General features: G+C 42.2%; 1 protein-coding gene across 5 annotated transcripts in view; it reads right to left on the bottom strand.

Annotated features, from left to right (window-relative positions):
* Positions 1–24,628, bottom strand: part of map7d1a (MAP7 domain containing 1a) — a 40,911-nt gene that overhangs the window by 8,891 nt on the left and 7,392 nt on the right. For 2 of the 5 annotated variants that reach the window (XM_083989734.1, XM_083989735.1), the window contains exons 2-10: positions 17,322–17,519; positions 11,796–11,864; positions 10,999–11,019; positions 7,672–7,835; positions 7,246–7,357; positions 2,865–2,987; positions 2,629–2,774; positions 2,087–2,211; positions 931–1,169 (exon numbers count right to left, since the gene is read on the bottom strand). In XM_083989734.1, coding sequence (XP_083845860.1) covers positions 931–1,169; positions 2,087–2,211; positions 2,629–2,774; positions 2,865–2,987; positions 7,246–7,357; positions 7,672–7,835; positions 10,999–11,019; positions 11,796–11,864; positions 17,322–17,519 — 1,197 coding nt within the window. Of the gene's footprint in view, positions 1–930; positions 1,170–2,086; positions 2,212–2,628; positions 2,775–2,864; positions 2,988–4,361; positions 4,467–7,245; positions 7,358–7,671; positions 7,836–10,998; positions 11,020–11,795; positions 11,865–17,321; positions 17,520–24,628 lie in introns of all 5 variants that reach the window. The other 3 variants (XM_083989738.1, XM_083989737.1, XM_083989736.1) reach the window with 3 other exon arrangements.

Genomic DNA, 24,628 nt, shown 5'->3' with positions numbered 1-24,628 from the left:
TTGGAGCCGTTCTCCTGGCCAGCGACAGAAAGAGACCATCAGACAGTGGAGAAGACTTTGGGTATATAATGATAAAAATACAGCATGACTCATCCCCAGAGGGAAAAAACCAGATGTTCTGTATTTTATGATGCAAATAGGAGAGTTTGTCAATGTTTTACCAAACGCAGATCATCTTAATGCAAGGTCCATTTAAGAGCTTCTCTGTGCTTTAATCAGCAGATGAATATGGTGTAGTTGTTATCATGCGGTTTAAACATCAAACTTCAATTGAGAAATAACAGTTGGGCGACCAGTGTTCACATAACACGATGACAACTGAACCAGCTCCATGGCAACTAAGTAAACGCTGAGATGAGGTCTGGGGAAAAAAGCGAACCTTGTAAGTGAACCTTGAGTTAAATGCATAGTTTATAGTTTGCTGCCAATAGGAGTCTCTCAGTCAAAACAATAACATAGAGGAAGTAGCGTGAGATCCTTCATCTGTTTGAAATATATTTAAACGACCAAGATCTAAAAAGTGTATTACAAAATACTGCTTCAACTGTAATAAAAGTCAGTTTTGACTGATTCTGGCAGGCAAATAACAGGGATGCATGCGCCAAAACGATATGATGAGAATGTGATGTCATTGACGAGCGGCCGAAGAGAACAGACCTTTATCTTGATTGAAACCACGGATTTTTCTAGCTTTGAACATGGCTGGAAACATTTGGCATAACATAGGTACACTTACATAAGTACACTAATATATGTACAATATGTAACACATTTCCCGTCAATTTTAAGGGTTAGACATTTGAATGCAGAAAAGTTCTATAATATCTTGTTAAACTCCTATTCCACACATGGAGCTTTATGTTCACTTCATAACTTAATCTCAACTTCTCTGTGCACTGACCACCATCGTCAACTTTCTTTTGAACTCACTCTTTCTCTCCTCGGGCGTGGCTGGCCTGCGAGGTTCCTTCACTCTGTTGAGGGGGACAGGGGAGGAGGTCCGGTGTTCTATCCTGGCCGGGGTCCTGGCTCTTTTGGGTCGGCTCTTAGGAGTCGACGGGCTTCCACGTGTTGATGGAGGCTTGGGGGAGGCAGCAGGGCTCGGGGAGGCAGTTCGGCCCTTGGGTGTGGCTGGTGATGATGGCCGCTGTCTTGTTAAAGGACTGGGACTGGAAGAAAAGAAGATACAGGGGGAAATTTAAGGCTGAGAGGAAATGAGGACAATAATGATTCTCTATTTAAGTTTGATACGTTGTGTCCTGAAAAACCCTGGCTTCAGCAAACAGACACTCCAGACAAAGCACTCAAACATTGTGTCATCCCTAAAGTGCATTATCGGTCAGCATCCCAGCAACACACAGGCAGAAGCAACACTTGGAGGGGAAACATCCATTACACTCAGGAAGAACTTTTTTCCTCCGGGCCACTGGTAATGACGGCACTACCAAGCTCTTGTGGGGTCAAAAGATTATTATTTTTCTTCTTTCATCTTTTATGGACGTCATTTATTTCTCTGGCCTGGGGATGAGCAATATATGATTCAAACAGTGCATGAAATACGCTGTCTGTGTGACGCAGACGTAAACACGGTGGCTAACACAGTTGCTGACCAGGAACAAACTGTGGGTCAGGGGATATAAGGCAAATCCTGTTTACAAGTCTGTTTCAGTGACCGAGTCTGCATGAATATTAAAACAGCAGATTGTTTAAATGCTCTTAACGGGTATACAAAGTTACATAATAGTTTTTGAAGTTAACTTAGAATAGTGTTTATGGTGTGTATACTTGTCAGAAAGAGGAGGATATGCCAGTTGGAAATTCCCAGAATTCAAAGTCACAACTTCAGATCGTTTTGTAAGACCAACAGATCAAAACTCAAATTAAAGAGATAACATCAACATTAGTGCTGAAAGGGATAGCTGATTTGTTGATCAATAACTGAAATGTGAGGAGCTTCTGTTGCTTTGTTCATTGGTGGTAAAAGAAAATGTCACAATTTCCTAATTTTTATATTATGAATGAGATCAAAATAAATAAACAGACTTTGAAGTGAATTGAATGCATTTGTGAAATGTGTATGATTTACCTAGGGTCGGGTCTGTGTCTCATGCTGGGTAGAGACTGTCTCTTCTTAAACACCTTTGTGAGGGCACTTTTCTCCTTCTCATTCTCCCGTTCTTTGTCTTTCTTTTCTTTCTTGTTTTTATCCATCTGCAAGGCAAAAGGGTGAAAAGGGGCTATAAACACAAATACTGTCACTTCCTATACATTTAAATACAAGCATTAACTCTTCATAAAAAACTCAACATTAGGCAAGAAACAAGTCAAGGAAAAAAGAAAAGCAGAAAAGTCTGGTCAGGGACCCTGTTCTTTTCTATTGGAAATCGTTTCTCAAGAACAGTCCAACAATTTAAAAACCAATTGTAGAAACAGAATCAGCTGTTACAGATTTCATGGCTTTTTAGCTACGCTCCTACTCTGGAGATGGGCTTCCTTAGCGAGTCCCTTGATAGAGGTCAGGTTCCCTCTCTAAACCTGCTGTAGCTTCCTGAGGGCTGTGACAACCCTGAGTGGAGATTATGCTAGATGCATTTCACAAAAGAACAAGGGCTAATGAGGTGGACATACGGGTGTGGAGCTCCGTCTGTGATGGCGCTGGGTGATGTCCGGTGTGCTGGACGTCACCCTCCAACGGTCGGAGCAGCGGTGGTGGGGCTGGTGGGCGCACAGGGTGAGGGGACTGGCCGAGGCTGAACGGGGGCAGAGCGGAGAGTCTGAACAGGAAGATGTTGTAAAATTAAACCACATGTTTATGTATTTATGAGATGGATATCAAATTAAATGGTGATATTTTTCCAACTTACGCCCATCTTTGCCATTGCTGAGGACACTGGCAGCGCTGCGGCTTCTGGCAAGGAAGGACAACGTTGGCGTCATCAGACGGTCAACTATACTGCTCTCCCACGGACTCAGTACGAGGCTACGGTCTGTGTGTAGGAGAAAAAAACATTAATTGGTGTGTCTTTTTCGATTAATTTGAAAGATACATCTTGCACGGATGTCCATAGTTGAACCAGAGCCCTGTTGTTAGTTTATTAGCCGCAGACTACGGACAAACCTGGAAGCTTGAAATCTGTCCCTTATTACCAAGATATAGTCTAGCATATTTCACCAGAGGGAAACGAGAAGAGACAGTTTCTGAGGATACTGTATGGCTCACATGTAGCATATGTCTTCAAGCCATAAAACCCCGACTGAGTACAAGACATCTCAGTGCCACCCAAAGAGATCATGAGAGGAGGGGAGGTGGAAAATGTGCCCAGAAAATGTGTCTGCTACAGTATAACATTGGGTTGTATGGGTACCACCCAAGAGAGAGAGAGAGAGATATTTGAAATGCATGTCTAGACAGTGAGTCAGTTATTTATAACCATAGCCCTGAGCACACAAGCAGAGAGCAGGACGAGTGGAGACTCATCAGGATTTATTTGAGAGAGAAACTTTCTTCTTTGGCTGTAAGTGTGAACGCAAGAAAGATGCTACACTGAATCTTCGTATGGATGTGTGTAGCAGTGTGTGAGGGGGAAGGGAGGAGTGTGACAAGAGGGATAAAGTAGTTACCCATCTATTTTTTTTTGCCAGCAGCAAAGAGGAACAGTACCTGCTCCGGGGAGTGTTCAGAATATATTATCTCCTGAAAAATGCTGACTCACTGACTCACTCGCTAACTTTACTTTTTTTTTTTTTCTGGCTCAAAAGTTTCTTTGCAGGAGTACACCGTGACCTGGTTAACTTTAGACCTATAAATAAGAGAGAGCTGCCCCAATCCTAAAAATAAAAAGGGTTTCATAAGGCAAACACATGACTCAAAGAAAATTGTCATATATAACAGCCAACAATTACTCAAAAAACAACAACATTTAAGACAATGAAAAGACATCCCTTATCCAACATGTTGTGATGAAAATGAAAATAAAAGGATCCATTTGACTGCAAACACACCAGGAATGAAATGGCCACACCAATTACCACACAACGAAACAACCAAAGAATAGTAAATGAAAGCAGAACAAATTATGAAAACTGTACATAACCCATATTGAAATTATGAGCATGCATAGCATGTCAAACAAAACCCCCATCCAAATTCTGGAGAACACAAAAAAAAACAGAACTCATAGTGGTTTGGGAAGATGAAATGGGTCAGCTGTACACCACCAAGCACAGGAGAGGGACCGAAACCAGAAAAAAAGGGAAAACTTAAAATAGAGGACAATGATGGACGGGTTCGGAGGTTCGGTGGCAGTGGCAGAGTGATGGACACATTGAACGAGACGGGGGCATTCCAGACGTTGCCTTACTTCTGCTGGGGGAGTTCCAGAGCGTGGCGGAGGACTTGGAGAGTCGCTTGTTTATAACAGTGTCCACGTGTTTGGGCAGGTTGACCGTTGACACAGAGCATCTGCCTAAAAAGCCAAGAGAGCGCCACACAGATGTTCACACAGGTCACATGGTTGAGAGGAAGAGGAGGAAGTTCGGTGGCGTTGTGCGTTACGCTCAGATGATGTCCCCACAAACATACCCACCCATAGCAAAGGAAGCTACACATATGTATTTGTAACGTGAGCAGCGTTCATTAAAGGAAATTCCTGTGTGTGTGTGTGTGTATAACAATATCCACTGCTTTACAGTTCAAACACGCACACAGTACGACATCTGTTCACTTCAACTAGCCTTTAGGTGTGTGGGCAGGAACAGAACATGTGTTTCACAAATCATGTGTCATGTTATAATTAGCTTGCACTGACCCTTTAAGAAACTGTAATAAGACATTTTTCCCCTCTCTAATCTCTCGTGGCATTTAACGTTGCAGGTTTTTAAATATATGATGAATAAAACTTTTAAAACATGTTAAAAAGTCATTTACAAGACAATAAAAACGTGAGATGTATCCCTGAGATTTCCTCCATGATATCAGTTCCAACTGCAAGGAAAAAAATGTTCTTGCTGGTGCTTAAAACATTGACCAATGACTTTTAAAAAGGTTCATTACCAACATCACTTTCCCTAAACTGTGTCCCTATTGTTCTTTATAATCCACACAGTGCAGTGTCAACCTTTTCCATTGGCACCATTTCCTCAGTAGAGGAGTAGTTCCAGTAAAAACCGGAACCACATGAGGACTGTGGATTATTCAGAGCAAGCGGGAAAACTAGGTGCTAATGAATATTTTAGTGCACGTGTCGCCGTTCAAAGCCAGTGAGAAAACAAGGTTACTTCTTTTCTGATACAGTTGAAATGATGCTTTACGGTTCATGCCCTTTTGCAAAAATACCAATTCCAAAAAGCGTGTTAAAAATACTGAGGAAGAACCTTCACAAGCCATCACAAAATCCCTGTGAAACATCACTCAAAAGAACCATAACAACCAAACAAGTGATGGAAAGCAACTGTGGGGAAACATGAAGTTGCTTCAAGGCTCGATGACGTGAACTGGCACTTCAGAAAGGAGCAAAATCTCAAATCCATGAAACCATCCATCTGCAATCCTTGCATCAATTCCCAATTCTCTATCCCCTTAATACACTGCAATCAAATGAACACACTCTTTCCCCAAATGTCGTCAGACATGATTCAGAGAACATTACAGCAACAGAGGCACTAAAACAGGCAGAGCATGAATGTCCTCATTTCAAAACACAGGGCTAGTGAACATGAGAGAGCGTGCTCTTTTCACCACAGAGGCCAACGTGGGCACTTTATAGCATTTACTAAATAGCATCTTGAACTCTCAGCCGTTCCACTGCAGCCTGTTTAGGCTTGTTTACTTTCATCATCTGACGGACAGCAGGCTGAAGAGGGAAGGAGGAGGGGGAGGAAGGAAGGGAGAGATTGATTTCAGTGTCAATAATTCCCCAGGCATATGGCAGAGGCGATTACATGACGTAAAATGGAACCAGGGACTCCTCAGATTTAGAGCTTCAAGTCGGGAGGATGGAAGAAAGGGATAGAAGCATCCATCCAGCTGTTAACACATCATGTCTGCATTACCTTGTGTCTGCGGCCACTACAGACTCTGATGTTATCGACTGTTGGGCTATGCGACCATTTATCACTTTAAATTAAGCATAATAAGACATGTTCCATTTTAGCTGGTAGTCAATAGGAGCCTGCCTTCTGCAGCTGGTGCAGTGAAGTAGCTGGAGACATTTTCACTTTGTGTGCCATCAGTACAGTCTGGTCATGATAAGGAGCTAATGACCATGAAGAAGAGGCAAACAGTCGTCAAGGAGAGGTAGAACATCAGGGGAAATAGTGTGTAAAGGTGGAGGAGTGAGATTGATGCAGCAAAGGCACACCAGATTAAAATATAACACAAACCCCTCAGTGCTGTCCAAATCTATTTTGGCAGCATTCCTGACTGCTCTTGGCAATGATAAAGTGCCAACCCCAGCTCCGAGCATTGAGCATTAAATAGTGTAGACCGAACTAAGCTATCCACTTCACTGTTTGGATTAAGAGGCAGACAACACTATACAATAATTCAGCTGCAAGGGATGATGATGCACTAAATTGTTCATTTGACAACTGATTTGTAACTTATTAGTAACTAAAGATGACAAACTTGCTGGTTAAGGTCTCTCAAATGAGAAGTTTTACAGGACGGCAGATTTAAAAATGTTTGTCTTTTAGTTAAACAAGACAAAATGAAGACAGGGACAGTTACATTAGGAGACATTTTCCTGGCATTTTACAGTCTAAATGATTAATGAATAACGAAAATCATCATTAAAAATTAATCGTTTACACATCTGTGACAGCACAGATGACAGACAAGTCTAATCCCCTTCAAAGGAAAAAAAGAGGCCATGAACCAGCTGCAGCAGGTCAGTCACTGAAAGAGAAATTAGCGTTGTCAGGTCTGTTATTGATACAACCTGGCTTTCTGCGAAAATAAGGTTGGATATCCAGGGGAAATAGTGAGCTGCGTGACATTAGAATAATCTTCTGCTAATTGACATATTGCGTTAATAGCCCTAAAACTCAAACACTTTCTCAGTGATGAATAGAAACCTCAACAGACAGAATCTATAGCCAATAAAAAAAACTCATATTTCAGCAACAAACAATTCCAACAAATGTGTTTTACATAAACTGCTTCATATTAGTTACATAACCTAGTTATTCCTCTTTGTCAGGTGTGATTATATGAGTATGTGTGTCCAGGTTGGACAGTATACTCACTCTCTTTCTGGCCGGAGTTCTGACTCAGCGCGCCGGCCCATGACCATCTCTGCTGGCGGATTTCTGCCCACGTCTTCTTGGTCGACCTGTGGATGGCTGCCTCGTAGCGTTCCTGGGAAGGACACAAAAACACACATCAATCTTTGAACCGTCAAATACATCCAAGCAAACATGCAGCACAGTGTGGCAAATCAAGAGTCAAAAGCTTGGATCCAAGCTCCCCTGCAGGTGTCCTTGAGCAGAAACCATCATCACTTTTATCTTCACACTACTCAGCTACCGTTTCCAATGAAGGAGGGTATTAACATTTTTCCTCAGGGTATCCATCTCTATCAGATATCCTCCCCACCCCCACCTACAACTACTACATCATCATCAACTGAATATATTATTTTCAAGATAGCCTGTGGTCTCATCCAGACATACTTTGTTCTTCTCCAGTTTCTGTTTCTGTCTCTCCTCCAGGGCGGCTCGCCGTTTTTCTGCCTTGAGCCGTTGCTGCTCGAGCTTCCTGCGGCGCTCCTCGATCTGCTGCTCCCTCAGATGCTTTGCCTTCTCCTCCTTCTCCAACCACTGGGTCTTCTTGGCAGCTAAGATGGGGGAGAAGACATGGTCAGTTAAGCAAGATTTTACCAAATAAGCACAAAACAAAGGAGCTTTCCATCCCTTCCCTATTTGTTCTAAATAGGTGTTGTACACAAGACTTTTTTTTTTGCAGATGCTTTCTGAACAAGTGTGTACCAGTTCCTGTCTTGAACAGGTAGTGTGATATCTGTTGAGAGCCCCCATTTGACACAAAATCCCTGTTTGGCCTCTATGAAGTTTACTTTGCATCTACAGCTGTCTTTCTAAATAAATATGTTTCATTTCACCTCAATCCCTTTTTGTGTTTGCAAAATAAATTCAATTACTTGACTTTTCCACAAAGTAGTGCATGAAGTGAAGTTAGACAGATACAGCACCTCTGAAGTGACACTTTTACACCCCACTAATCGCATCAAGCCTGCACGTCAGCTTCAATAAACCACACACTTTGATATGGAAATCGTCTCCTTGTCCCTGAGCCATTCACAGAGGGCGTAAAGACGCCTTCTGCAGCTGCCGCACTGTGTGTACACAACTCGTCCTATTTCTTTAAACTACAAAGTAAAACCTCCATGAAGAATCAGACGCCGCAATGGGGAGAGGTTTAGTTTTCTAAAGCACTTGATGCAACAAAAGCAACTGGTTGTGGATTTCAGATTATGGTGACGGATCATTGCAGAGATGCTGGAGGCTAGTGGGGTTCAAATTTATTGCTAGACAGTAGACACACAGTTGGGCTTTTTGTCTGAGCGAGGAAAACAAAAAGCTGAGTTATACCAAGGCACTGCTTGCCAGCACCTTGCAGCCAAGGAAATATCTGCTGCAGTGCGTATCTCAGCTCATCACCGCTTCATAGCCTCGACTTAAGTGACTGCACTTTTTTTTTTTTTTTTACCTCCAGTGGAAACAGCTTCATAATTCACCCGTTGTGCTTTTGATGAGGAGCAGAGAACTGCCTCAGCCGCCCACAAATGCAATGTTAAAGGTTTGCTAAAATAGATTACAGTTTTCCATATCCATAGCATTTCCTCCCACCTCACAAGGGAAAGGCGTATTGTGACAAACTGCTCCCGCTCCCCCCTTTTCAGGCAAATCAAGTCTGTGTGGCAGTGTGTTGCTCACTGATTTCAATATTTGAATTGGACTCATTCAACAACAGTTGTTTTGTAATGGTTTTCCAGACTACACAGGTGCTGCAGCTGGTCTCGGGAAGGAAAATGAGCTGGAAATTGGCTCAGGGGGGGTTTCATGGTTACACCATTCTATGAGGAGTTAGTCTGGCGGCGTTCAGCTCATGATTTTACACAATTTTCAATTTTCTTCGAGTGCCACTCATCATCAGTCATTTATGAATCAATTTCAGGCCTGGAAATGATAAACACATGTACAATTCTGAATATCTTTAAGCTGACACGACTTTAAAAAGGCATTCCTCAACCCCCTCCTGACGGTGATTGGTGCTGACAAGTACCATCGGGACCTACTACAGTAAGATCATTAAATAATCATAAACAGGAGGCTGCTGTAAACCCTGGTGTATGAAGTATTTATATTGCCCCTCCTAAGACAGACAAGGCAGGAGAGTAGCTCCAGTGCTGTCGTTGGCAATTCTCTGGTGCGACTCCCTCAAGCTTCGCTCAAAAATAACAGGGACCCAATGAGACACAGCGAAGAATACGTAGGGGTTTTCCTGTCCTGACTCTTTACTTACCACTAAACTAGAAATACCACAGACGATGGTTGATGAGATAAGTCTTCCTGATCAAGATCTCTTTTAAGCTGATATTGTAAACACAAGCTTTGGCAGGACCTCATCTTTTATCCAAGTCTGAATGAGAGTATTAGATCGCTGTACCATCTGGCGTGCCCCGGTGATCGCCCAATTAGACCGATCCACACTATGAAGTGTGTCAAACTCATCTTACTGCTGTCGAACACACAGCTGGATTAGACAACATGGTATTACTGGATGTATGATAACAACTAGTTTACAAGAAACCTGTGTTATGTGAGGATATCTATTCAGATTATGAATTTATTTTGGATTATAATGAGAAATTATAATAAATATGATAAATATAAATGTCAGTATTAGTCATATTAAGGTTTTTAGACATCGATAAAACCTTGTGTTATCAAAGGAAAAAATGTATGTGAATGCATGCAAAATGCATTGTCCTTCAACTCTGTATCTAAAAAGTGAACCCTAATTTACATATTTTGCTGTTTTAGAAAAAAAAGAACTGTTATTTATGTTTGGGAATACAGTAAAAGGTTGTTTAGATGTAAATTCACAGCCAAGATAAATCTGGCGGTAAGTGTCTCTAAACCATCCAGTTTCTCCAATGAGCTGGTAATCATAGTGATTTTGTGGCATGTGGTTCAAATGTGTTATCTCTAAATCCAAAAGAGTTCTGTAGCATTCACAGCTAGAACATGTGGATAAACAAAGGTCAAAGTCAGGCCACGTAAAAAAAAAAAAATTCTATGTGAACAGATGTCCTCAACAACCAATAACATTTCTATTTACACATGGGTAATTCGAAACATGATTGGTCTATGGCTACATGATTTTGAGAAGTGAGAGAAAGAGCTTACAATTAGTTGGAATTTCTATGATTTAAAAAAAATCATAATTTTAAAACAATGAACACAATGAGGATTAAATGAATGAATCACCAGGCCTGGGCAATATGACCAAAACCATTTTATATGTATAAAACTGTAATGTAAAAATATAATATAAGAAAGTATGAATTTTGCCTCGAGTCAGATCTCCTACATGTGTGCTATATACATCCTTTGAAAGGTCATAATTTGAATTTGCTTAATTATTGAAGCATAAGTATAAGTACTCATCTCTGTTTTGCTTTCTCAGCAGATGTCGTGTGAATGAGAAATAACGTCAAAGCATGTGACCAAGTGTTAGGTGTCTTTAGTTAGAGGATGGTTTTTCAAAAGCCACATGAAAAGAACTTAGCAGCCTTTGCATCAACCGGCCTTAAGCTAATTTCAGTAGTAATGTGTTCTTGGTGTATTGCCCAGCTCTAGTTAAACTACTGAACATCTTTAAGTCAAGATGTAGAACAGAATGCGCAAAAACAAGCTTCACCACCAACACCATCACCACTATCACCACCACCACAGACACATCGGTGAGTGGCTTACCTTGTAGCTTGCTGAGCTCTTCTGCAGGAGGAAGGGGTGAGAGAGAAGACAGAGGCAACTGTCAATCATGCAAAGCAGTGCACCACCAGCGTGTAACCGGGTGATAATGTGAGCCATGTGTTAAATAAAAACTTGGGCCGTAGAGATGCAGTATCAGCTGACGCACACACACACACACAAAAAAAATACTGCTGTGCCATTTGATGTGAGGCCCAAGTAAAAGGCACTGAGGACATTTTGCACCAATTGATCAATCTGTATCAGTTTAAGTGGGGATAAATTGCACAAGAAGGTTCTTTGCTTTGATGACTCAGCGCTGTTGCTTGGAACAAAAAAAAAAAAAAAAAAAGAAGTCATATGAGACATTCATCACACCGCAAAAGCTGACGGGTGTTAACCAGTGTGAGGAATTCAAACTGTACTGATGTGCATTTTAGCGCAAAGGTGAGCGGAAGCAAAGTCAAACAACATACAATAAGCAAATGTTTGAACACTGTTGGTGAGTATTTCAGCTTGCATGCAGAAAATGAATGCTGTAGTAGTAGTCTGTAGTAAAATGGAAGCTTGGCTCTTGTTGAAGTGTGTGCAGAAGCCCAAGTTGTTCCTTTGTCCTCTCCAAGTTTCTGTGCTACACGTGCATGCCATCTGCAGCCTATAGCCAGCTCAGTAGCAACACAACCGCAGACACAAGACAACCTCTTTCGCCCCAACACTAGGGGGAGCTCTCTGCCTGTGCAATGAATATGTCCCCCCCCCCTCTGAAAGCCCTCCCGCCCCCTCCCCTCGTTTCCACTTACCCAGATATTTGGCCTTTTCCTCTCTCCGCTCCTTGGCAAGCTTCTGCCTCTCCTCTGACTTCATGATGTCTGAGATCAGGACACAAGGGCAAAAAAGGAAAAAGAGGAACAGGATGTGTAAGTGAGAGAGAGGCCTTATTTTACAAACTTCGACGAAGTTTAGTCCTAAAGCATTTCTTTACACATGTAATTAATGTTGGCATTTCTCTGCTTCCTAATAGGTCAAAACAAATACTTGTAAACAACAGTCTGACAGTATTTTTGGAGTGAGATTCATGACAAACATCCACATAAGTGTGAGTGACAGATGTAGTACCATTTGCCCTAACACCAGTTGTGATATCTGAACTGCATTCATAGCTGTACACTAGTAATCCTGCATGGATATGATGTGATATTGTCATTGTATATTATGGCTCAAGTTAAACCTTCTGTAAAACGAGAACAGATAGATCCATGAATTATATAATGATGTATTTGTCCTACACTTCACCTCAGGAAATTAAAGACCTCCATGCGTATCCTGCTGGGACTTTCCAATGTACAGTAACATATTGCCAGATGGCTCGACTAACATTACACTTTCTACTGGAGATTCTTCTCTGCAGTGCTAAAATATTATTTGCCAGTGGTTACACAGTCCAACCTCCTGTGTAGGCTACTGTTTTAGAGCAGTGAAGAACTTGTTTTTCGGGGAAACTGATGTTTCGTCGATGATGAGAAACCATTAACTTTATTAAACAATTATGTGGTATCTAATTGGTACAGGATTACTCACCGATGCCCAAAACAGTACCTGTGGCATTTGAGACACTTGAGTTGGTATCAGAATGACTCAAATGAATAATTTAAACCTTAATTAAAGCTGGTTAGTCAAGTTGACTTTGGCTGGAATCACTTCCTGAAGAAAGCTTGTGTTACGCTGAGACAATTTTACAAAGTTACCGGTACATCAATTGCCACAGCACTGCACATCCATTTAGAAAGGGAGAGAACATTGCATATGTTGTATTAACATTCAATATGTATGTGATATTGGATAATTACAACATAGCATTAAGTTTAGCATTAATTGTGTTAGTTTAGATTTGTGCAATCTATTTGTACACTATGTTCTCTGATGTGTTTTTGTGCACAGAACCTAAACCTGCCCTTTGACAAATAGTCACTCCTCCCAAGTCTGTGCAGCAAAGGCTTTTAAGTTTTAAATGTCACCACAAGGGAAATGCAGGCCTCAAGACAATGACAGGAAACGGTCAATGTCAACATTTCAAATTTTCAACACAGATTCTCGACACATGGCTGAAACTGGTGCACACTATATTTTCTAGATTTAAAAGAAGAACAAAAGAGCAAATGTCTGAAGAAAAATTCAACAGGCAAGCTAATCTTCTGCAAATAAAAATCTGCAGCATGTGGCAGGCCCACTAAATCTCCTATGCCATCTGTGTGTGTTTGTGTGTGCGAGTGTGTGTGTTTGACTGTGATGTGTTATGACGACAAGGGAGCTTTTGCATACATCTCCTCTCCCTGCGACACCTCTGATGTTTGCCCATAACATTCCTTCCAAATAGTTCTGAGGGACCACTCAGTGAAAGAAGCGGCAGAGGAAGAGCAGCAGTGTGAACAAACACTGAGCCGTTTCAATAACTCAGACTACCTCCGTCCTGGTGCCACTTCCTGGACAAACTTCACCTTCATAGACAAATTACTGGCAATGAGCTAAAGCAATAGTTCAATTAATCACTTAGTCTCATTTGAAAACCCATAATGAGTTAGTTTTGCACTATTTGCTGTTAATAATCAATTTATCAAGAAGATAACAGCTAAATGAATGACAGTTATTCATTGCAGCTATATGCACAATGCAGCCAATAAATGTATGCTTCTCAAGAATATTATAGCTGAATCAATCAATCATCATTTTGGCTGCAGTTTGTCATTTCTTTTTCAGAAATCATGGGATGTTTCTCCTATAAACATTTTTATTTCTGTGGCCCACACAAATAAATTATAAATTAAAGCGCCTAGTGATCAAAACAGCTAATACATGAAATCATACATCTATTTGTGTGTAACACCGCTGGGAAACACCGACTCAAGCTGCCGTCTTGATCTTTCTTGAGCCTTCGCGCTGCATCATCCCCCTCAGTCTTCACAGACCAGATGTTCAGCATCAGGCACAAAGGAACTCCTCCTTCAGCAACATCTAATAGTGGGAGGCCTGAATCACAAACACGAAAACAATCTGCCATGCAGCCTCTCCTAAGAGCAACCTCTGACCCACTTTGATATTTATAGGACAATGAAAAGCCCACGTGCAGGTTCTTGGTCGGTGTGACGTGCTGCTGTTTGCAACTCACCGCTGTGTTAATTAAAACGTCACTGTGCACAGAGCTTCTGAGACAAAAACAGACAGGTAAACAGAATACCAGTGGTCACACTCTGTTTCTTTCACCTCTTAACTGGGGCACAGTTGGTGCCATACAGGGTGTGCTGTATAGTGCAGCTTGCAGGGCTCATACAATGGACACAAAATAGAAAATGAGGGATGTTTGCAAACATGTTACAGCCATTGTTTTCTACATACTCCGCACCGCCTACGCAAGAAGCTGCTCATGAACGCATGTGAATCGCTGCTTTCACAGGAACATTTTTTGAGATGTGACTAAACACTACTGACTGAGAGGTACCAGCAGCTCCCAACTGAACTAAAAGCCTCAACGTTTCATTTTACTAATTAAGGAGCCACAGAGTGCTTTTCATCCTCATCACACCCCTCTGGGTGCAAAACCTCACTAGTAATGAGCTTTACAGAACAAGCGGAAAAGGAACCACGAGAACGAAGGGAAGTGTGGGTCATTTTTTGGGAATCAGGAGACTTGGGAGTCAACTACAGTACATATTACACTAAAATAGACCAGACTTTAACAACTAAATAAAGAATTAACTTGATGAATATGACTGATATGACAAAGATAACATATAAAGGCATCCAAACCCTAACCCTAAACTGTGCTGTGATACTTTTTGGGGGCAGGTTTGGGACTTGGGTTTATCCCCATCACCTCACGCTAAGGGAATAAAGACCACAGTGAATGGATTAATGGATAAAGAATAAAGAGGCTTATACTCCAAAAACCCTCAAACATGTTCCTTAGAGTCTGCATATGCTGTGAGTCGGTGGCTGCAAGGAGTTCAAGTGGTGGCATTGTGAATACAGCTACAGTGTTAATTTTGTCGGCTATTTTTCAATTTAGTTTTAGTCTTAGTCTTGTGTCAAATGCCCTTATAAGTTTTAGTCATATTTAGTCAGCTTGTATTCTTTTTTGTTTAGTCACATTTAGTCGACGAAAAGTCTTGGCATTTTAGTCTAGTTTTAGTCAAAGAAAATCCAAAGTATTTTAGTCTAGTTTAGTCAATAGTCTTTTTTTAGTCTTTGAAAGCAGATTGACAGTAGCCTAATGTTAATCACAACTAATCTACTCAAACCAATATTGACAGGCAGCTGTCAGATGAGCCCACTTTCCAGCTTGTGTGTGCGTTTATGTAGGCTATTTGTCAGTATCTAAACAGAGATGCACACACACACACACACACACACACACACACACACACACGCACACACACACACACACACACACACACACACACAGCGCAGAAGCGACCGACCAGCGCGGAGAGGCGTCCACGCCAGGGACACACCAGCCGCAGAAGCGAGGCGCCGAGAAGCGGAGCCCTTTGATGTTAACGATTGTGTCGTTCACACCAGCGCCGCGGCGCAGCTGTCAAGCTGACTGTCAAGTCTGGCAGGAAGTCGCACAAAGAAACAGCGAGAGAATCCGGTTAATTTTCAAAATAAAACACGGCGATTGACAAATGCAATGATGTGAACGGGAGGGCTCCGGCTCGCACATGATCTCCGTTGCTCGGAGCTTCGCAGCGATTCCGCCGCCGGTTTACAGCGCCCGCAGCCCCCCTGCAATGGCCATGCGCCCCCCGCCCCCCATAACCAGTTCGTAGCCTACTCGCCGCACATAGCACAGACAGCACCGGTGTATGTGTGTTCCTCACTCAGGCACACACACACACACCCTTGGCAGCAGCGCAGGAGGAGAAAAACATGACATGCATGATGTGGCACTTTTTGGATTGTAATTTAAAAGTCTGTGACGAAAAAAGAAAGAGACATTTTATTAAGTTTTTATTTGATTAAGTAGATTTCGTCTCGTCTTTTTTCGTCAACAAAAATGCGTGTAAATTTCGTCACAGTCAGTGTTTAAGGGCATTGATTTCGTCTCGTCTTCGTCTCGTTTTCGTCATGAAAAAAACCATCGTTGACGAATATTTTTCGTCTCGTCTCGTCTGACGAAATTAACACTGTACAGCTATGATGCAACTGGCAGGTCAAAACTAAATGCCTTCTTTGCATCACTGGGATTCTTATTCAGGTTCCCTCTGCCCACCATTCATTCAGAAACAAAGCTCATTTGTTCATATTTTACTGGGTTATTTTCTGTTCTAATTTAAATGTGCCTGCATTGTTTTCGCGCAGCAGCTTCTCGTCCGATGCTCATTCCAGCACTTAAAGGTGAACTTCATCAGCTCTATTGGATTTAGCTTCATGTCTGAAAGCATGTGGTCACTGTTATTCCTACAGTCAAGCATTACCTTGCCTCAGGAGAGCTGACCTTATCCCAGCAGTGCAGACATAATTGCTCCATTATCAGACTGCTGCCTTATATCGGGCCAAATTCAGACACAATTCAAGTTTAACCTTTAAAGGGATAGTTCAACATTTTTGCAAATTGGCCCATTGCCATAATCCCTATAGTGTAGGAGTTGGTTTGTTACCTTTAATTGTCGGTGCAAGCTATTTTTAGAATGGCATAGCAGAGCCACGAGCTGCTCAGAGCTACGCTATGGAGGCTAATAGGATTTCTTGGTTTCCCTCATCAAACTCATCAAAGACACAATCCAACAACTCCAAAACGCTGTCGTGGACAAGTTGTGACTTGCACATTCACCACGCTATAAGATAATAACGGAACATTACAAGACGGAGTTGTTTTCAAGGCAAATGCAGAGACTGCTTGCCCAAAAACTGCCCCCGATGGAAACACGCATCAGCGGTTTTGCATGAATTTACCTCGAAAACGACGCTGTCTCGTAATGCTCCGTTATTATCTCATAGCGTGGTGAATGTGCAGGTCTCAACTTGTCCACAAGAGCGTTTTGGAGTTGTTGGATTGTGTATTTGATGAGTTTGATGAGGGAAACCAAGAAATCCTTTTAGCCTCTGTAGTGTAGCTCTGAGCAGCTCGTGGCTCTGCTCGGCCGTTCTAAAAATAGCTTGCACCGACAATTAAAGGTAACAAACCTACTCCTAAAACTACAGAGATTATGGCAATGGGCCAATTTGCCAAAATGTTGAACTATCCCTTTAAGCAATTGATCTTATCTGATATCTGATCTTATCTTTAGAGATAACACTGATGGTTCAAAGGCAAAACTCCCTTCCTTTACCTTGTTTTGACCTGGGGACAGGTGATGCCGGTGAGCCGGGTGATTTAGACAGGATGTCAGATTTCCTGGGGGTAGTCAGCTTTCGGTCTGTATCCTTCTTCACTGGAGATTCCACTCTCTGGGTGTTGTCCATCTTTGGGGGGCTGCTCTCCCCCTCCGGGTCGGGCCTCGTGGGGTTTGTGTCCGTATCTGAGGGAACTGATTGGCGAGAAGGGATAAAAACAAGTGAGAAAACGACAAGGTAAAAAAAAGGCGAGACAAGCACACAAATGGAGCTCAACCAGTTGGTCTTCATTCTTTTAAGTGTTGGACCTATGAGGTAGTTGAGTGGCGATGACACAATCTTCCACATGTGCCGCAAGTATCGAGCGTGATGGGTGGAGTGCATACAGACGGATTTCAGTGTGAAATATCCAGTTTTCCATACTCTAACAACATAATGAAACTGAAAACTCCCAAAGAAACAATCTGGGCTGCTCTGTTTCAGTACAATGCTTCTCTTCAGTTGTTGAGCAACATTATCTGCAGCAGAGATTACACCATTTGCTCAGAAGCACAAGATAATAGGTCTTAAGCCTTCTCTTTTAACTCTATGCCTAATACCATCTCTGCTCTGTGCGACAGATCGACAGACTGGCCTGAGCAAATGGCCCCACTTCCTGGCAGGACAAAGCACAGTAATTGGATTTTGGCATCCTGGCTTTTCTTTGAGGTAAAGATGAATTGCGTGGGGGGGAAAAGAATATGAGCGATCACCTGCCCGGAAAGTAACAAACCAGCACTCAGATTCTTCAAGTGTGTTGCTAAAAGAGTAGCTGTGCTGGTTTGTTGTGAGAGCAGCTCCACTCGCAGCACTATGACTCACATTTGGCAGGCTGTTGAACTTGAATCTCCTACTCAAACATCAGTTTGCCCAGGCTTTGACGGCCGGACAAAGACCCCCGAGCGAGGGACACTTGGCTTTGTCCACTCAGCACTGTACCCCTGTGCTCCCTGTGGAACCATGTTGGAGCACAGTTTCTTCTGCATAGTCTCTGAAGGTAAACACTGGGGCAACATGCTGTAAATTATTCTGATTTTGGCTAAAAACAACACAGGCAGCAGGGGGCTGTCACATCAAGACAGTAAGTGCACTGAGGATTTACTACACAAAGCTGGGCTATTCAACAGTTTGCAAAGGGCCGCACCAATGAGGAGCGAGACCAATGCTGTGCAACCTCAAAGAGAATTGATTATAGCTTTGTATGGAGTATGCAACTGTACAGTGAGCTTCTTAAGCCACAAAACAGCCCATTTAACTTTTTCCAAAGGATCTGCTCCCTCTGGAGTAAAACTGAGATTATTATTAAGTCTAAAAGGCAAAGAGGTGGACAAAGGTCTGCATGAATAGGCTTCGCCTTCTCGCTGCTGCAACTGCAGACGCTTAGTAGCATTCAGTGAGATATCAGCCCTTATGGCAAAGAGTGTCTGAGCTCATCTAGGCACATGGAAAGGCTATGTCATCACACTGGGAAATGGAGGCAGTTTACTGACGACCTTGAGCTGGACAAAGCCCGATGGGCAGAAAGAGAGACAGAGGGAGAATAGCGGCATGAGTCTATGAAAGAGTTCAGCTGAGAGACAAGACATTGTGTTTCCCCTGTCAAAGCATGCCACTATTAAATAAGCATTCCTCAGGCAGCGATGTGCACTGACAGAGAGGGGCCATTGTTGTGGTCTCCGCATGGCAACGGGACAGCAGCCAAAACACTGCAATGACAGTGTGAGGAGAAAGGACGGAAAGAGATGGTAGTGAGATCAACTGAGAGAAGAGGGGGGAATATTCTGCTGCTCTTTCTCGTTGGATAGTTTCAGTGTAATTTTAGGACAAAAATGCAACTTTGTGGAAAAAATCTGAAAAGTAGGAGCTAGTCATGTGTTCAGTGATGAAATAAAAAATGAAATGAAATGCCTAGAGTGACACAGCACCAAGGGTTAGAGCGACTTCATTTCAACATCAATAAATCCACTCCACTGCCTGCTCTTGGCACTAACTCTATTGAGGGAAAAAACATAAAGAGATCATTTAACCAATGCAATTATCAGCCAACCTGCAAACAAATGATGCTACACACAACCCCAGGTGTTATACACCATTATGATAACTAAGGTGATGACTCATACATTTCTCGTCTCTGTATGTACTGTGTTATACATTTTTTCTCCCCCAGGGTAGATCTGACGAGGGCGAGGGCATTAAAGGTGATAGGAGCGGGTGCAGCCCTGATAGACAGGTATTGTGTTGCCTGGTCTCCTCGGAGCACTTTCCCATACACCTGGGAACTGGAGCCTCTAAAATTGGCTGGCTGACGGGACTGTGGGAGACAATCGCTGTGATCTATACTGTCAATGGTGATGAGAGACTGAGAATGTAACAAACTCTGGTATGTAGGTGGCCCTGACAATGAATACCAATGAAACCTGAAGCTCCTTGGAGGGAAAATGGGATGAGAGCTGAGGGAGAGGGAGAGGGCTGCTGCTGCTGCTGCTGCTGCTGCTGCTGCGTAGCAAGGGACAGAAACAAGGGCTGATTGATCCAATGCTCAACTGTCTGGGCCAGAAGACAACTGATGACTAATTGTAGAAGTAATACAAATTTTAAACTATGGCTGCAACTAACAGCTCTGTTCATAACTGAATTTGTCTTAATTTGGGGCAGTGTTTAGCTCAGTAGGTTGAGCAGGCGCCCCATGTGTTGAGGCTACAGTCCTCGCTGCAGGTGGCCCCGGTTTGAATCCCACATCGAGCGGCCCTTTCCTGCATGTCATTCCCCCTCTCTCTGCCTCCCCATTTCCTGTCTCTCTCTCCACTGTGCTGTCCATTAAAGGCGAAAAAGCCCCAAAAATATACTTAAAAAAAGAAAAGAAAAAATTATTTGTCTTAATTTGCATTTAGTATAAATCTTCATTTTTTGGCATTGTTCCTTGTATTAAACTTAGCTGCTATGACATTTTATCTATCTATCTATCTATCTATCTATCTATCTATCTATCTATCTATCTATCTATCTATCAATCAATCAATCAATCAATCAATCTATCTATCTATCTATCTAGAGAAGCAGCAAATCTTCACCATGATGTTGATCCTGTAACTGTTTGGAATCGTTGCTTGTCAAATTACTTCAACATTAACATATCAGCAAATAGTCTCCTCCTATTAATCAAATAATCAACTACTCATCTCAGAAATAGATGGAGCTGCAAATTCATACTTAAATGCACCCTGTGAAATTGAACACTAGCATGTAGCCAAGTTATTGCACTTGGCTACATTTCATTTGCCAACAAAAATAATATTCTCCAGTTGTGCGGGAGCATGTGGTTTTTGTTCCTCTGTGAAAATTATATTTAACAATTTCCCATTCACACTAAATCCTGTTTAATATTGCAGTATGGGCCATAATAATCAAAATGTGATTTCACCATTTGCCCTACTTGTGTGCAATACGACACGTGCATGTGTGCAATGTAAGATACATTCCTGCTGCCAGTGCTATTCAGCATTTGCCTGCTGTAACATATAAAGTTTCATTACAATAAGTCACGGAAGGCAGTGAGGAAGACTGCTGGTGAACACTGACATAATTGACAGCAGACTTTTGTGGTTCTGAAAATATTTTTAAGGAGAGAAACACAAGAAGGAAGTGGTGCGTTTTAGTGGAGGAATTCTTGATGTAAACAGGACTTTGTTTTTCAAGAAATCTCCACCATCAGCTTCAACAAAAAGGGAAGTCTGCTGAGCTGAATCACTCGGGGGCATATGCCTGTCCTAGTCTGACATACCGATGAGTACAATCTATTTGGAGAACTGTCCACACACAGTGACCAGGGCAAACAAGATTGGGACATACTCATGCGGTGCTTTCAGGAGTATGCTTTAGTAATATTTGCACAGATGTACTGAAAGCAGTGACAAAATCTGCTCAGGAATCCCAGGACTCTGTGTTCTGGCTGATGACACAGACACAAAAAAATATATGACTTGAGCCAAGCTAATCAAATTATCCAGTTTTACATAACAGTGTTCTCATGCGGTGTATGTGGGAAACCATTGCATAAACACCAATTTTAGTTTAATTCTATTTGGATATATTATATATTTATACAGCTATAACAAGTTTGCTTGCATCACCTGAGTAGCTGCCTCCTGAACCACATTTACACTCCAGCTTCCCAGAGGATCTGCACCCAGGAGACGACTACAGCCAAAAGCCATTAGCCCTCCCTCTTGTGACATCACTTGCATTATTCATATTCATAAATCAATGCACACCAGCTTCTACTGGAGATGCAGGCGTCTCCAACAAGCCTAAACATGGAAAATCACTTTGATGCGTCTTATTATCGGAAAAGCCAGGGAGAAAATAGACAGAACCAACGTTTGGTCAGGATTTCTCAAGCTTGCCAAGGTTTCAGTGGACTCCACCGGCCCACCACTAGTGTTCCTGATTCCTGCTTTTTTTAGTCTGTGCTTCTCTCCCTGCTGTGAAGCTGGCAGGGAACTTCTTCAACACATGATCATAACTTTAACGAAATAGTCATCATGATCTGATAATAGCCGCTGGGTTTCATGTGTGTTGGTTGGTCCCCTACAGTGGAACAAGTTAGGAAATGCTATGAGAGCGGGGATGTCCCTTTCTATCTTCAAGAATCTCTTGACATCTTTCATGCCCTAACATGCCAAGCTAACATTTAACATTTACTGTGCATACTTGGTGCACCTCTTTCTTTGCACTGATTGCCAAGGTTTCCTACTACACTGAAGCTTAAGTCAGTAAAAATGTAACCCTTCACCAAATAAGTGGATGTAAATATAAATCTCAATACTTTTTCAAACTTTTACTTTGATAATTGCTGATTAAATCACAAATTTGACAGTTATAAAGAAATACTAAAATATTTTGATTGCTTTAAGTATTCAGGAAAAGACATGATAACACTGCTGCCCTTACATTACCCCACTGTTTGCATCATTAGCACCATATCTTGCTAATCTTGTGGTGGAAAGTAAATAGAGTATCCAAGGCTCTGTCCTGCTGTGGTTGTTTTGTTTAACCTTCCTACTGACCCACTTTGTGGGTCAGGGGAAGCTCAGGAATCTGCGGCATGTAGTGCATGATCATTGGTTGAACATCACACTGTCACCCTGCACCATGGCTCAGTTGACCCCCCTCATGTCTCCCCCATGGGGGCCTCTTCAGCTGCAGGTGTCAAACAAAGCCTGAGGCACTCGGCTGAACCCTACGTGCAAAGAAAAAAAAGTGATACAATGGGATAAGATAACTGTAAAAGTCAGCAGAAATGGTAAAGGAACCCCTGCAGAAGTGGGTGTATGCATGCATGCACGAGCACAGTGTGGGAGCAGAGTGGCAGGTTGAGAATCAGCAGGTAAGTAGCTGCCATCTCATGGACATGGAGACATGTCAGCTTGGACACAATGTGTTACCAACTCCAAATGTAGAGCCAGGAAATATATATTCCTAACTCAAGTCTCATAAAATCACCATTGTACGTCCACTCCCCAAGTATAATTACAAAGGAATTTACTACTTTACAGTTCAGCTGATGACAATGTGAATAAAAAAGCTGGGTTAAAACTGGGACAGCTGGTAATGCTGTCACAGAAAATGAGATTTAGCAGAAATCCAATTTCACAGCATATTATTTTGTTGGGGCAGGTTATAAATACAACCTGCAGAGCCTGCTTCTCCATGTATGCCCTAGTGCCATTTAACAGTCACCTCTAAACCTGCACGGCTGTCCAGTTTAATCTTTTTAATTATATTGATAACAGACTATCTAAGTATTTTATTTTCTTTCTAGGATGTATACATGCTTATCGTTAACTGTTGTGGGCACAGCCTTCAGACAATAAACCACAGAACTATTTTTCAACCTGTTCATCAACCTCATGTGGGACAAATGAAGCAGGGGAAGAAAAGCTTGCGTCCTCCGCAGCAGAACAAAACACATGACTCACCGGATGACAGAATCAGCAAACTATGACAATGCGTTCATATGACAGTGTTTGCTCATTAACAGCTCAGGGAGGGATACTTTCTGTTGTAGGAAGCTGTAAAAAGCAACAGGACTGTGAAACTGCTGGCTACAAAAAAACAAGCCGACATTTCCAGTATGGAGAAAATACAGCGGGGTCCAAAAGTCCAGGTGCACTCAGAGGTTTGGAGCTTCACTGTACACGGATGAACTATAGCTTTAAAATGCTCTTGGTTATGAGGTAGTAATCAGTCAGGATGAATACAACTTACAACTGCTGCTCATTCCCAATGCAACACCCAGAGCACTGCCAATGTCTTGCCAAGATGCTGTGCAGGGTAAAAAATATAGAGCAAGGCGTGGAATATTTATGAAGCCCAGTGCTGAACTCTTAAACACATCCCTTTCTGTCTCCTGGCAAGAAGATAAGAGAAGGATTTAGCACACTATCAGACCACCAACAAAATCAACTAAAGGCTCGTAGTACAACCTTGTACAATTTAAATATTCCAAATCTTTTTTTCCAAAAGGCCATGGTAAACAGGGTGTGAATGCAGGACATTCTCCTGGAAAATGTAAATGAGGCAAACAAGAGCTGAGGAAACAGTATTGAGTGTGAAATCAAAAGACTGGAAAGGGAAAAGGGCGGCAACGAAAAAGAAAGAGGAACTCTGGAAACAGACAGAGAATGGATCTGCATCTCATTTGGGATGGGCCGGGGAGACTAATGAACTACCTCATCGCTTACCCCCTCCCCACCACCACCAACCCGTCGCCCCTTCACCCTGTTGTGTCCCTCCTGCACCGAATAGGGTGATGTAAGAGGGCAAGGGGGCCCAGACACACAGGAAGCGCAGTGTAAACAACAAGCACTGACTCCACGCCTGACCAGGACCTGCGTGTGTGTGTGTGTGTTTAGAGAGCAAAGTTTTCATTGGATCTGTGAACAACTGAGGGCCGACCCATTTGAAATGGTAATTGGGTTAAAAAAAATCATTACATTATGCACACAAACTGCTCTGAAATACCAGCTGGGTGGTAATAATGATCATTTTAATAAATAATTACTCATATTCATTATGTTTAAAATTCACTGACTGTTTCTAAATGAATCGATTAATCTTTTATAATAAAAAAAACAAACATTAGCTATATTATCCCAGAAGCAAAATAACATTAAAACTCCAAAACAATTATCAATTTATCAACACACCAGCAGGTACATTGAGAAGCTGTGACCAGGACACTCCAGTCAGAATGCCAATAAGC

The sequence above is a fragment of the Trachurus trachurus genome (assembly GCF_905171665.1).
Source record: "Trachurus trachurus genome assembly, chromosome: 16".
In the NCBI taxonomy this organism is placed as follows: Eukaryota; Metazoa; Chordata; class Actinopteri; order Carangiformes; family Carangidae; genus Trachurus; species Trachurus trachurus.
Note: the sequence above shows the minus strand (reverse complement) of the source record. Positions and strands in the feature narration are given on the sequence as shown.